The following is a 13,614-nucleotide window of genomic DNA, read 5'->3' on the forward strand; positions in this document are numbered from 1 at the left end:
ATTGATCTTGTGTTGCTTATCTAACTATGCAGTCACTTATGTAACTACACATACTACAAACAAAACACACAACACACGAACATCAGCCTAGCAGCCTCTGCGCCTAACCCCGCACTACTGACTGAACTGAAGCCATCATCTCCCTGGATCCTCAACGCTCCTAGCCTCTTACAGGACAGGGCGCTCTGCCCGCTTTTCTCTTACCAAGGAGACGAGCGGTCTCACTGTGGACTCCAGGTACTCAACCACATCCTGGACTAGCCTTGAGCCATGACTCAGTTGATTGAGGTCAAGGGGAGGCTTGAGGCAGCGACTGAACTTCTCCCGTGCAGCAGCAAGGTTGCCAGCTTTAAGGCAGGCCATGCCCCAGGCATGCCATGCCCCCGTGGAATCAAGCCCGGTCTTTGTAGAGACCTGGAGGAAAAATTGCTCCATCTGTGAGAGGTGTCTACATTCAGGTCTGAGAGTCTTCCCAAGCCACTCTGTTCCTTTGCCCCAACCACCTGCCCAACATCCATGTGCTGCAATTCTCAGGCCAGCAAGTTGGTTGTGCCCTGGATGCATCCACGATTGGGACCACGGAGAGATGGTGAGACCTGTTCCCAAGGCTAAGCAAAGGCCACTCATGACAGAGGGGTAGAAGGAAGCTTCATCTTTGCCTCACCTCAACGCCCAGTTGGTAGTACTCAGCTTCCAGGAGCTGGTTCCTCAGCCTGGTCACTGCGGCTGGTTGCAAGATCTGGTCTAGAGATGGCACATGGCGATAGGCAGCGGTGACTAAAATATGCAGGACATCTACCTTGCTGATGTAACTACAGGGAGACAGAGGGCATCACAAATGAGGCTGTGCTGAGCTTTGGAGCAATTGTTGCTTGAAGCGTTTCTATTGTATCTTCACTGTTAAGCACGATCATGAGACTTGAGAGATATATAGCACATGTACTCTGAGTGAAGGTTCGAGAGTCAGACTCTTTTAACCCCACTCCCAACTTAATAGTTCTGAGGCCTGCCTCAACTCACTCATCTGTTACATGGCTATCGAGCAGAAAATGAAGTGTGTCAAATGAAAGAGCTTAGGATAGTGTCTGGAACTTGTATATATAATCTGTTGGTTTATTTTGAGCAGGGATGCCCTACGTTTCCATTGGAGACAAGGCCCACTTGCTCTTGGCTCTTTGGAACCCTGCTTGGAAGAGTCCAGAACAAGAGTCATTGACTCAGGGGCTGGTGTTTAGTACCCACATCAAGGCTTACAACCACTTGTAACATCAGTTTCACAGGACCTGACACCATCTTTTGGATTCTCTGGGTACCATGAATACTTATGGTACACATGCACACACAAACAAGATATTCATACATATAAAATAAAAATAATTCTTAAAAAAAAAGTCCCACTGACCCATATTCCTGGTTGGTACAGTGGTTTCACCATGCCTATTTCCTGGAGGTGGCACCAGGCAGGGGCACCTTGGCCCTTTGAGTCTAGTCTAGTATTCAAACCCTCTCTCCGTGCCAAGAATGGCCTTCCTTGTAGCCCACTGAATCTTATTCCTTACTCTTTTGGCAATCTTACTCCTGACACCTGAGGATTAGAAAAACCTTAGCAGGACAGAGCCCAGAGGGCCAGACCATTCATTCTGCCTGATGTGGCAAGTTCACAGCCATGGTTCCTGGGTATTGTCTCAGAACTACAGCAAAAAAGCCGTGGTTCCTCACTCGTCTGCTTAGCAGTTTTCTATACCTTTAGTGATTCTTAACCTGGTAAAAACTGGGTAGGAGAAAGGATAGTGTGTAAAATCCAATTAGAAGCCATATAGTAATTCGAAGATTTATATTACTAAGTCTCCCTTTGGAAAATGAAAACATTTGAATTAGATGATGTGTTTTTGTTTGTTTGTTTGTTTTGTTTATCTGTCAGAAGACATAGTTAAAATCAGAAGCGTCTGGTTTGTATGGCGATAGACAGGACAGAGGAGTCCTCACCCATGGATAAACTGACAAGAAATCATCATAATGAAGGTATATGAATGCAGGGTGGGGCATAAAGAAGGTGTGATTTGAAATCAGTGCTGTAAACCATCCAGGAAGCCCATGACTGCTTGCAGGGGTGAGAACCCTGCTGAGTGAGGGCTTCCTTGATCTCTGCCACCTCCAGAGGCCCATAGGGCTTAGCAGTGACTGTCTGAGGTGACCGAGTGGGCCTGTGCCTGAGGGAGGCTTTTATGCTTCAGAGGGCTTCCTGCCCCTGGGTCCCGAAGCTGTTGGGACTGGTGCTGGACTCACTTCATGAGTCATGGATCTGGGTGGATGGATAAGCAAGGAATTGGGAGTCTTCATGTCAGTTTAATGAGGGGAGTCAAAGCAGGTTCAGTTCCCGCCTCCACGGTCCTGCCCTGACTTCCTTCCATGATGGACTGTGATGTGGAACTGTATGCTGGATACGCCCTTGTCCCCCAGAATTGCTTTTACACATGTTGTCTTGTCATAGTAATAGAAAGCAGATGAACACCTGTTTTTGAGGACTTTGGGAAAGAAAAGGACACAGGTTGACTGAGGGTGAGGATGACTACCTGTGATTAAGGGACTTATATTTCATCAACATTAAATCAGACGCATGTCGGTGTGTCTTGTCAGAGAGGATGGGAAGATGGAAAGCCATAGGGGGTCATAAGAGGAAGCCAGATAAAAGGCTGCACCCCGGTAAAAGAATGGAGGCTCACTTCTGTGTACCTGTCACAGAGAGCCAGGTCCTGGCTTCGGCCGGCCTTGACGAACATCATCTTAGCACTGAAGAGCAGCTGCTTCATGATGTCTATGAGCAGCCCTGCATCCAGCTCCGGGTTGGTGAGGCCCTTGGACAGCTTGCAGCAGTGCTCGATCAGCTGGTGGCCACAGGCAACGCTGTCTCGGTGCAGGTTCAGGATGGCAATGCACAGGGAGGCGCTGGGGGCCTGATCAGGGGCAGGGGAGGGAGAAAGAGAGTGAATTTAGGGACCAGAGCTGTTCAGCAGAAACCACCATTCCCCTTTAAAGGCTGGAAACCACTACGAGAGGAAGCTGGACACATCGCAGCAGGGCAGAAGCAGAGCTGGCCGCATTTCAGAAGCTCAACCTTCCACGGCCGTGCTAGGCTGTGTCATACTGTGTCAAGGTCTTTCTACATAGCCCTGGTCAGCCAGGAACTCACTTCCTACTTCTTGATAGTATCCACAGGTGGCCGCCTTTTCCTGGTCTCCTGCTCCTCAGTTGCAATATCACTTATCTGTGACTTAGATGACTGCAGTTACCTGAAGTCCTGAACATGCTATGCTGCTGCCAGATCAACATCCATAAAGCACCCTTGTGAAATTCCTAGGTGCTTCTACCTATCACATAGTCATTTCTTACCGTCAGCTTCATAGCTTTATACATAAATCGTCTTTCTCAATCTTACCACCTTACCCCTTACTTCATCAGTGCTATCTTCGGATGCCCTCATCATGCCCTGTGATTTTTGAACTCAGTGCCTTTGCTCAGATATTTAGCAATATGGGCCCACGAGTGTGTTGTTGTTGTATGAGTGTGTGTGTTGTGTTCATGCAAATGTGTAAAGGTGTGCATGCATTTATGTGTGCATGTGTGTGTTGAGGCCAGAGGTTGACATTGGGTATCTTTTTGAATCGTTTTCTACCTTTTTTTTTTTTTTTTTTGGACTCAGGGTTTCTCACTGAACCTGGAACTTGATGATTCAGCTAGAACCTGCTAGGCAGCAGGCCCCAGGGTCTGCCTGCCTTTGCCTCTTGGGTGCTGGGACTATATAGGCACCTGTTTATATGTGGATGCTGGGGATTCAAACGCAGGTCCTCATGCCTGCACAGAAAGCACTTTGCCACCCGCTGAGCTATCTCCCCAGTCCCCGCACAGTTCAGTTTTGTGCTCTCTCTTTCCCCTGTCCTTGACAGTCCCCTTCCACCACATTCTCCACATTTCTCTGACCGCGCACTTACCCTTCTTTCTGGTTTCTTCCTGTACATCCCCCGAGATGTTCCTTCTCTTCTGCCTAACTGGTTTACTTGTTTTGGCTCTCATATAATTGTATAGCAAGCAAGGACCAGACTGTAGTTATCAATCAATGTCTGTATTCTCTGTTCTACTATCAGACGTCATAAAGAAACTTAAGTGACCGTTACATTTTATTGTTATTACCTGCTCATAGTAAAATTCACTCCGGACCAGCTCGTTCTCTTCCTCATTTAGACTCAAGATCCATTCTACCTCCATGGCTTTGGGGACTCGCACCACAGCTGAATATGGAGGGCTTTCATTCTTTGAGCTGTCTGAAACTAAGAAGAGAGTCATCAATCACATGCCACTCACTGGCTGGCCATGCAGCCTGAGAAGCTAGTGCGTCACGAGCACATATTTACCTACTATCTAAGAATCCCTTTCCCCCTCCTTGCTCCCTTTTCTTTCCTTTTTAAAAGATTTATTTAATTGTTTGTGTGCGTGCCTGCATGAGTTTATGTGTACCATGTGTGTGCATGCACCAGCAGAGGCCAGAAGAGGGCATCAGATCTTCTGGAGTTAGGAGTTATTGGCAATTGTGTATCAATGAGTTTGGGTGCTGGGCACCAAACCTGGGCCCTCTGCAAGAGCGGTAAATGTTCTTAACCGCTAAGCCATTTTTATAGCAACTTCCTCACTTTTTGTTTTCTTTAGGAAACCTCATTAGATACTTCAAGTCCTCTTCCCCAAGCATAGGTTGGGGACAAATGTCACAGTATTTGTGACATGACTGATGCTTCACACAGAAAGCCTGAAAGACATGGCTCAAACGTTGGATATTCCAAACACTAACCTGCTATGGAAAGACATTGGCTAAATTGCTAACAGTGATAATCTCAGGGTAAGGACAAGGCATTGGATGATGGGGCAGTGGAGGAAGGGAGCTGTGGTGAGGTAGATGGGGTAGCCTACTAAAAGATAAGCACCAAATCCATTGGTTGTTGGCCTTCCCAGGGTTGGAAGCTAATGGGCCTAGATAAAGGTTAATATGAAGAATGTCGAGGGAAACAGCTGATACAAAAGCCAAGATTTCTCTTTGGTGAATTCACCAAGAGGACCGAGTTGCCATATGGCTATCAGCTGAGAGCCAACTCCAGCACATAACAGAGCCACAGAGAATGGGATCAGGCCTTACCTTCTGACTGGCATGGGCTCTCCTCTGGTACACTAGAAGCAGAAAGAAAACAAAACTCCTCAACCATTGCTTCTCTGTTTTGAGCTTAGTGAATGACATTTGCTCCATCAGTCACTGGTCAGGGAATTAATGGCGCATTGACTCTTGCTCTCCCCCACTGGTCACAACCATCTCTTACCACGCTCTGTCCATTTTATCACTTACATATCCATTTAAATGCCCCCGTTGCTCTGTGTCTGAAGGGGATCTCATCATTTTTCTGCAATAACTTTCTTTGACTTTTACAGTCTGGCCTCTACTTGCAGCTGCAGCAAGATTTTAAGAATTCAAATCCGGTCCCATTCTGCTCTTGCTGAAGAACCCTTCCGAAGCTGCTCTGGCTGAAAGGATTCTACATTCACAGTTCAGGAGCAGGGCCCTTGAGACCTGCCCTGACTGCCTCTTTAGCGATCTCCTTTCACCCATGACTTGTACTCAAGTTGTAAAGGTCCTATTGCTCCACCACCAGCTCTGGTCAACTTCTACCGGCGCCACCAACGGCCACGTTTAAAATGAGTACAAGGAACATGCTGGCCGACCTCAGTCCATCATAGCACCAGGGAGCAAGCCCAAGTCTTGTGCCAGTGTTCAAGTCTTCCGGATTTGGCTGCCAGCTTTAAGGACCACTGATCAGAACCCTAGCCTGTCATCCACCTACTCACAGCTCCTCAAACGGTCAATTTCTTTTGTCTTTCCTCTGCCTGTGATGTGACTCTCTGACTTGTGGGCATGTACTCCCCCCCCTCCCCAGTCCCATTTTTAGTTTTTTTTTTCCTACCAACTCCTCATTCTCTAAGATTCATTTCCTGGGGTCCCCTCCAGGACACTCTCCTGCCTATCTGGGCCAATCTGTGTGTACAGTCACCACTGTACTTACCCAATCATTCGTAGTGTTTATTAGCTCTCTCCCTAGTAAAATGGGGGGAATTACTAGTAATTCTTAGTGATGGAACTACTGCAGAGTGACTGCTGGCCAAAGAATTCCCATCAGTACTGACTGCTCACTAAACCCCATAAGGACAGTGTTTGGGTAATCCCTGTCCTACCCCTGGCAGGGGAAGGCAGAGAGTGTATGTTAGGGTTTCAGGAAATATACCACGTGTATGGCATGTCTTCCTTCCCATGCAGTCAATACTCATTGTGGCAAATAATCACCAAAATTGCTAAAGAGTAGAACACAGAATCTGGTTAAAGTCTGCTAAATAAAAGAAAAGATGAAATCTAAAGTTAGGTTCCTTTTTATGGGGAATTTCCCCCAGATGCACTAGGGGCCTTACACTCCACACTCTCACTCTGAAGCAGTAGAAAAAAACCCCTCAAAGCAACCATGAGTCAGCAAGCACTGTCTTCATCCATCTGTCTTGCCAGAAGGAGGGATGGTTTCTGAAATTTATCTGGAGGCTAACTATAAACAAGAAAGTGTAAGGGCTTGTCATGAGTAACAACTCAAGATGACTACTCAGTTGGAGCCAGAGCAAATGAGCCCAGATGCTCGGCAGGTGTGGACATGTTGTCTTGAATCCAGCTGGAGCCACATGAATCAGGAGTGACCAGGAAACAGGAGAGGTGGCCAGGTGAGATGGTGACCTCGCTGTGTGGAAGGGCTGAAGACTGAAGTGGTTTCTGAGAAACCAGCCTGTAAGAACTTCCTTCTCATCCCTACTTCCCGTCTAGAAGTTTCTCTGACAAGGTAAGCATTTCACGGCACAGCTAACGATACAGCCAGCATGCACATTAAACCCAACACCCCTGTGAGTGTAACAGGTTCAAAACACCGCATAGTGGGCGTGCTAGCTGTGTAAGGAGAGAACAGTGGTCCATGACAATGTGGGTCCTGTTGCAAGACACTCACTCTTTGTTGTAGTAACCGTAGCACTGGTCACACACACGTGTAGGGTTTTCTCGGCAGCCTTCCACCACCATCTTCTTAGTGGAGCAGGAGCCACACACTAGCCGCCCACAGCGGCGACAGTGATGACGTCTGTTAAACTGAGGAAAGGAAAGAGATGAAAGCGGGATTGTCGCCCAGACATTTATACTTGGTTTTGGGCAACCATGGCTCATCAGGAATACCAGGCGCTTGGGTTTTCACTGAGAATAAGCACACTAGCCCTTGTCCTCAGAAAGGTCACATTTAGGACGAGGATTTAGCTTTGCACAAGGCCCTAGGTTTGATACTTAACACCTTCCCCTCCCCCATACACACCAAAGAAAAGAAAAACAAAACAAATGAAAGCCTTTCAAACTGACATTTTAAGGTATTATTCAGCTGAGGGACAGATATTCCAAGTCCTGGGCAGTCTACAACCCACAGCTCTTGACAAGGGTTGTTTCTGCATGGAAGCGACATGTTGAGACACTCTAGAAAGCAACAGAGAAGGTGGGCTTGGTGGCTCACCTCGATAATCCCACCACTTGGGAGACCGAGGCAGGAGGACTGCTGAGAGCCTGCGGCCACCCTGGGCTACAGACACAGTGAGTTCTAAGCCAGTCTGAAATAGAGCAAAACCCAGGAGGGGACTCCAGAGTCCTGCTCTCCCGACCATTTGGCAAAATGGCTGCTGAGCTCCTTCTGAATATGGCCATAGTGCTGGGGGGGGGGGAGCTGGAGACAGGGGAAACAGGATGCTGAAACACTGACAAAGCACAGCTGAGGGCTTCTAGGAGCTTACATCTCCTTCTGTGTGGACAGCAGAAGCTTCGCTGAATAGAGCTAACTGTCATCATTAGCACATTCTGTGTTTGGTAACCCAAGTAAAAATTTGAAAATTCAATCAGGAAGAAGAGCTTTGCTTAGCCAGTCTTCTTTCTCTTGAGGTAGCATATATAACTACTACCAGGCCTCTGTCTTACTGTGAAAGACAGGAACTAACTATGAGATCGCTAAAGACTTGGTGACTCCTGTCTATCTTTATTATTCGATGAGAATGACAAGCATTTCTATAACTTAAGGCTATTTGAGGATGTCTACTACATGAATGGACCCTGGGAAAACACTGAGGCCAGGTCAAAGGCAGACCCAGCTGTAGGTCTGGTGACCTGAAACCATCATGGTCCTCTTGGGGACAGATGACACGCTGGCCCTCTGCTTTCTCTCCCTGGAGTGCTGCTGAGGAAGGCTGCTCACCATTGTGAAGCGCTCTCTGCAACACACCATGCAGGTACTTTCGGTCTCATCAGGGACCCACTGATCCCTGGCAGGCGGTGCTTCTGGGGGCACAAACTCCAGTGGTGGCTGAGTCTGCGGGGAAGCCCTTTCCTTAGGACTGGGGGAACGGACTAAGGCACTTCCTGGAGAAAGAAGTCAGAGAAAAAGCTGGTAAGTGAAGAGGAAAGACTAAATGCTACTGTTTTACAAGGCTCCCCTGGAGTGACAGAGCCAGTTGATAATCAGAGGCTGCTTGAGTCACAAAAGAAAGACAGGGACACCGTGTGTCCCTCCACTGGCCATGTACAACAAAAGTCTATCAGATACAATTAATAAAAATCACTGAGCCTTGGGGAGGCAGTGACGGGTCAGTGGGTCAAAGGTGCTTGCTGACAAACCTAAAGACCTGGGCTTGATCCCCAGGATCCATATTGGCAGTAGGAGAGAACTGACTCCCGCAAATTGACCTCCACACGTGTGTTATGGCAAGTCATTCAATAACTTAACAAGAAAACTAAATGTAATTTAAAAATACTGAGTCCACATGGAGATAAGCAATAGATCTAACTATCAGTGCATCAAAAACTTAGGGGATGCAGACCCTCATTGTCATAAAGAAAAAGTCAGCAAAATCTAGCATGTGGGGTAAGGGTGGTAGCACATACTTGTGACCCTAACACTCAGGAGACAGAGGCAGACTGATCTCTGAATCTGTGGATAACCTGGTCTACAGGGCTAGTTCCAGGACAGCCAGGGCTACACAGAGAAACCCTATTTAAAAAAAAAAAAATGAAGGAAGGAAGGAAGGGAAGAAAGAAAGAAAGGAAGAAAGAAAGAAAAAAGGAAGGAAGAAAAAGAAATCCAACTCATGGGATAAATGGCCTAGTTTTCTCCATAAAGAGGTAGACTGACCAATTAATTAAGACAGACATGAGAGATACTTTAGCCAAATGTCACGCATGGATGTTATTTGGAATTGAATTTAGAATCAAAACAACCATAAACAAACAAACAACATTATGTGATGATTGAGGATATTTCAATATTGGCTAGATATTTGATAACATTCATTAATTTGTGTTTAAGTCCAATAAAAGCATTGTGGTTTGATTTTTTAAAAAAAGATTTTATTTTATTTCACATTATATGCGTGTCTGTGTGTCTATGTGTGGGCATGCACACATGTGAGGGCAAGTGCCACAGGATCCAGAAGAGGGTGCTAACTCCCCTGCAGCTGGAGTTACCACCAGTTGTGAGTCACCCAGTGTGGGTTCTGGGAATGGAGCTTGGATCTTTTGTAACAGTAATACATGTTCTACTGAGTCAGCTCTCCAGCCCCCAGTGGTTGGATACTGTAAAAGCATTTGCCTTTTGGGAATTTATAACAACGTTCCTACAAGTGAAATAATGTCTATCTGAGATTTATTGGGAAACAACCCATTAGAAGGATAGGCACACAGATGAAACAAGAAAGCGCGCACACACACACACACACACACACACACACACCCCAAAGCTGCTCAGGCAGCCTCACACAGATGCACAAAGCTGTTTAGATCCCCAGAGTCTGGGTCCTCCCTTCAGGTCTGCTGATATTGTGAGGCGCGGCCAGGAAATGACAGGGTCTTTGCTTTACGGTATCTAATGAGATTTCTTATTGCTTCTTATTGCCTAGAAGAGCAATTTCACCACCAGCAGAAACAGAAGAGAACAGAAAACACAGTGCTTTTCAGCAGCGCCCAGAGTTCTGCTCTTCTCACTGTTTGGCCAAACAACTGCTGAACCTTTTCTGAATAAGGGCCATTGTGTAGCAGGCTGGACACTAGGAAGGAAGGGTGCTGAAAACGGCGAGCAAAGCAGAATTGAGGCCTGCAAGGAGCTTGTCCCTTGTGTGGGCAACGAAATCTTCATGAGGGCTAAATCTAGCTAATCCTCATCATGAACAGATTCCATATTTACAGCGCCATCTATTCACTCAATGTGTAACTTCAGAATCGATACTCTTGGGCTGGCTGGTTGTCATCTCGGCACAAGCTAGAGTCACGTGGGGAACCTCAGTTGGAGAACTGCCTCCATCAGACTGCCTGTGGGCATGTCCGCAGGATTTTTTCTTAATTAATAATGGATGGTGTGTGTGTGTGAGAGAGAGAGCACACTGTGCCACCCCTGGGCAGAGTTCTGGGCTGTATAAGCAAGCTGAGGAAGCCGTGGGGAGCAAGCCAGTACACAGCGTTCCTCCATGATCTCTGCTTCCGTTCCTGTACCACTTCCTCCAGTGATGACCAGCTACCTGGAGGAGTAAGGTAAAGAAACCCCTTCCTTCCTCCTCAATCTGCTTTGGGGGAGTATTTTATCATAGCGTTAGAATCAAACTAAGACACCTCAAAATCGACACTCCCACGGCGTTTACAGCTACTTATGGATGTGTCTAGACTGGAGAGATTGTTTTCCAGTCACCCGACATTCAGGTTCTCAGTAGAGGCTGACTAAGGTTCTTGTCTCAGCTCTCACGTGGTGGTGACAAAGGATCTGGAGATAGTAGGGGACAGGGCAGGGCTGGGCAAGCAACTGGTTCCATACAGAGGGACAGATTTGGAATTCCACATGGGAACTTGTTGGTGAGGCAAGTCACTTCTGAGCCTCTTCTTCTCTCGTGAGACAAAGAATACAGAATCTACTAGAATGGATGACTTTGTTGGATTTTAATAGGATAACCTAAGTGAGGTGTGTGTGTTGTGTGTGTGTGTGTATGTGTGTCTGTACACATGCTCATATGCATATTGTTCCCTCCTCTTGGAGCAACAGTTCACGGCTCACTGATTCGGTGTTTGCAGGGACTTTTTATAGACATATTGTCACAGATAATGAGAGTCAACTGTACACTGAATCTACTGGGAAGTACCATGCTAGCATAAATTATGAAAAAGAAGACTCTCTTAAGTGGGAATAGGGAAGTGAGGGAATGAGACAGTCAGACTAAGAAGTTCTTACCAGGAGCAGCAGCAGCAGCAGCAGCAGAGAACTCAGCTGATGATGATCTAGACAGGGTCTCAGAGTCTGAAGCTTGCTGGACGAGCTCCTGGAGGTGAATCACAGAATCTGTCGAGAGAGAAAGAGTTGACAAAACACTGGCCTACTACACACATCTTTTTTCTCATGCTACACGTCTAGTGCAAACCTGTTTTAATTTTGCTGGTTGTGGCATCATGAGTATATTCAATATACATAGAATAGCAAAAGAACTTCTAAGCTGGCTGGTGGGTGGCGGCACACGCCTTTAATCCCAGCACTCAGGAAGCAGAGATAGGCAGATCTCTGTGAGTTTGAGGTCAGCCTGATCTACAGAGCAAGTTCCAGGACAACCAGGGCTACACACGGAGAAACCCTGTCTTAAAAAACCAAAACCAAAACCAAACAAACAAAAACAAAAAAACCTCTAAGCCAAAGATACATCCTTTTCAAATTTCACAAAAAACAAAACAAAACAAAACAAAAAAAAGACACCAAGCCATGTTTAAGATGCATGAAACAATGGAGTATGTTTTTTCAAGACAAATCTAAAAATGCCCAGAGAGATGTGGAAGACACTTAAATGATGCCCCTGGAGGATGGGAGCTGGCCAGAAGCTTCACCTAGACTAGTTTCTTTTTCTTCATTCTAGAAGAAGTTGAATCAGCTCACAGACAACTGATATCCGTGACGCTGGAAATGAAGCATACCCCACTAAAAATGATGGCACTTATGAGGCCACCGTCAAGGTAGACAGATTTTCTCAGCAATGTCTGGTTTTTCACCCCTTAGGATCATCATGCACGTAGTATTTGGCCCTTCTCCTAAGTTCCAGATCCTGACGAAATAACAAAGAACCCTATCTCCCTTTCAGTTAGTAAGGAAAGGGAGGAGACAGAACCCAAGAGTAGCAAGGCATTTCTTCTTAAGTGTCAAATTGTTGTCAGCCAGTCACCTGATCGTTTTTCCCTCAGAAGGTACGGGAGGTCCAGGGCTTTCCCTGCATATTTGAAGAGCAGTGAGTCAACCTCATCCAGGGTGAAGCCTATCTCCTGTCCTGTCATCAGCTGGTGTAGAGTCTGCACAGCCATGGTGGCCCAGTCCACCTTCATGTTCATCAGCAGCTGCTCTAACATGAGCAGAGGACTGGAGGACAAGTGGGCATAGCTGGCCCGGTGCTGCTCGGGCAGGGTCAGAAGAACCTGTTTGCAGAGGAGAGTCAAGAAATAGTATACAAGTATATGAGCAATGGGATCTTGCTTTTCTTGCAGGGAAGTGGAAGGGTCACAGAGACAGAGCCCTGATGCGGCTAGCTAGGGGTCATTAGGGAAGCAAGGCTGAACTTCTAAGTCCTCCGCGTGACAACCAAGAAGTGTCCTAAGGACTTTGACCTAGACAAGTGGTTGCTGATCTTTTTCTGCAAGGAGTAAGAAAGTAAATGTTATAGATTTTAGGCCCTTAGCTTACTCATTTCCGCCAATGTAGCATGAAAGCAAGCACAGGAAAATATTTAAATGGATATATGAATGGGCATATCCTGTTTCAATATACCTTGACTTATAAAAACAGGCTGAGGACTAGATCTGGCCTCCAAGTGACTGTCTGAGCTAGACCGTCCAGGCGTGGTTGAGCTTGGCCTAACCCATGCTATCATTCTATGTGAGCTCTGAGTTAGAATGAACAACATAAGATGAAGCTAGTAGGCTGCCCAATGCCGGCAGCTCCAGGGTCCTAATCTTAAAGGTGGATCCAAATGTTCTTTAGTGGTCATCTTTGAGGTCTGAGATATGGTCACTCTTCTGTCCTGCTCACTGCCATTTCCCCCAACTAATTAAGTGACAAGGGTCAAAAGGAAGAGCTGAGCACAGTGGACAGCACCTGACCCTCAGCATACAGAAGGTGGAAGATTGGGAACAATATCAGCTATGTAGTGAGTTTGAAGCCAGCCTGGGCTACATGAGACTGTGCCTCCAAAACCAAATGGACAGAGAGCTAAAACCTAACAACCCCCAAATTCCCACAATAGAATAAAATAAAATTAAAAAAAAAAGAAAAAACAACCTCTCAAATAAGGCTGTGCCCATGAATTTCTTGGCACTTGTTCTGTTTGTGGGCAGTGTATATGAAAAGTCAGGCCGGGTGATGGTGGCGCACGCCTTTAATCCCAGCACTCGGGAGGCAGAGGCAGGCAGATCTCGGTGAGTTCGAGACCAGCCTGGTCTACAGAGCTAGTTCC

General features: G+C 46.6%; 1 protein-coding gene across 1 annotated transcript in view; it reads right to left on the bottom strand.

Moving 5' to 3' along the window:
* The window catches only part of Zfyve26 (zinc finger FYVE-type containing 26), a 59,735-nt gene that overhangs the window by 14,186 nt on the left and 31,935 nt on the right, over nt 1–13,614 (bottom strand). Inside the window, exons 26-34 of the mRNA XM_026779777.1 lie at nt 12,334–12,580; nt 11,361–11,468; nt 8,349–8,512; nt 7,074–7,210; nt 5,183–5,214; nt 4,189–4,325; nt 2,734–2,954; nt 665–812; nt 205–414 (exon numbers count right to left, since the gene is read on the bottom strand). Coding sequence (XP_026635578.1) covers nt 205–414; nt 665–812; nt 2,734–2,954; nt 4,189–4,325; nt 5,183–5,214; nt 7,074–7,210; nt 8,349–8,512; nt 11,361–11,468; nt 12,334–12,580 — 1,404 coding nt within the window. The remainder of the gene's footprint in view (nt 1–204; nt 415–664; nt 813–2,733; nt 2,955–4,188; nt 4,326–5,182; nt 5,215–7,073; nt 7,211–8,348; nt 8,513–11,360; nt 11,469–12,333; nt 12,581–13,614) is intronic.

The sequence above is a fragment of the Microtus ochrogaster genome, chromosome 1, assembly GCF_000317375.1.
Source record: "Microtus ochrogaster isolate Prairie Vole_2 chromosome 1, MicOch1.0, whole genome shotgun sequence".
Taxonomy (NCBI): domain Eukaryota; kingdom Metazoa; phylum Chordata; class Mammalia; order Rodentia; family Cricetidae; genus Microtus; species Microtus ochrogaster.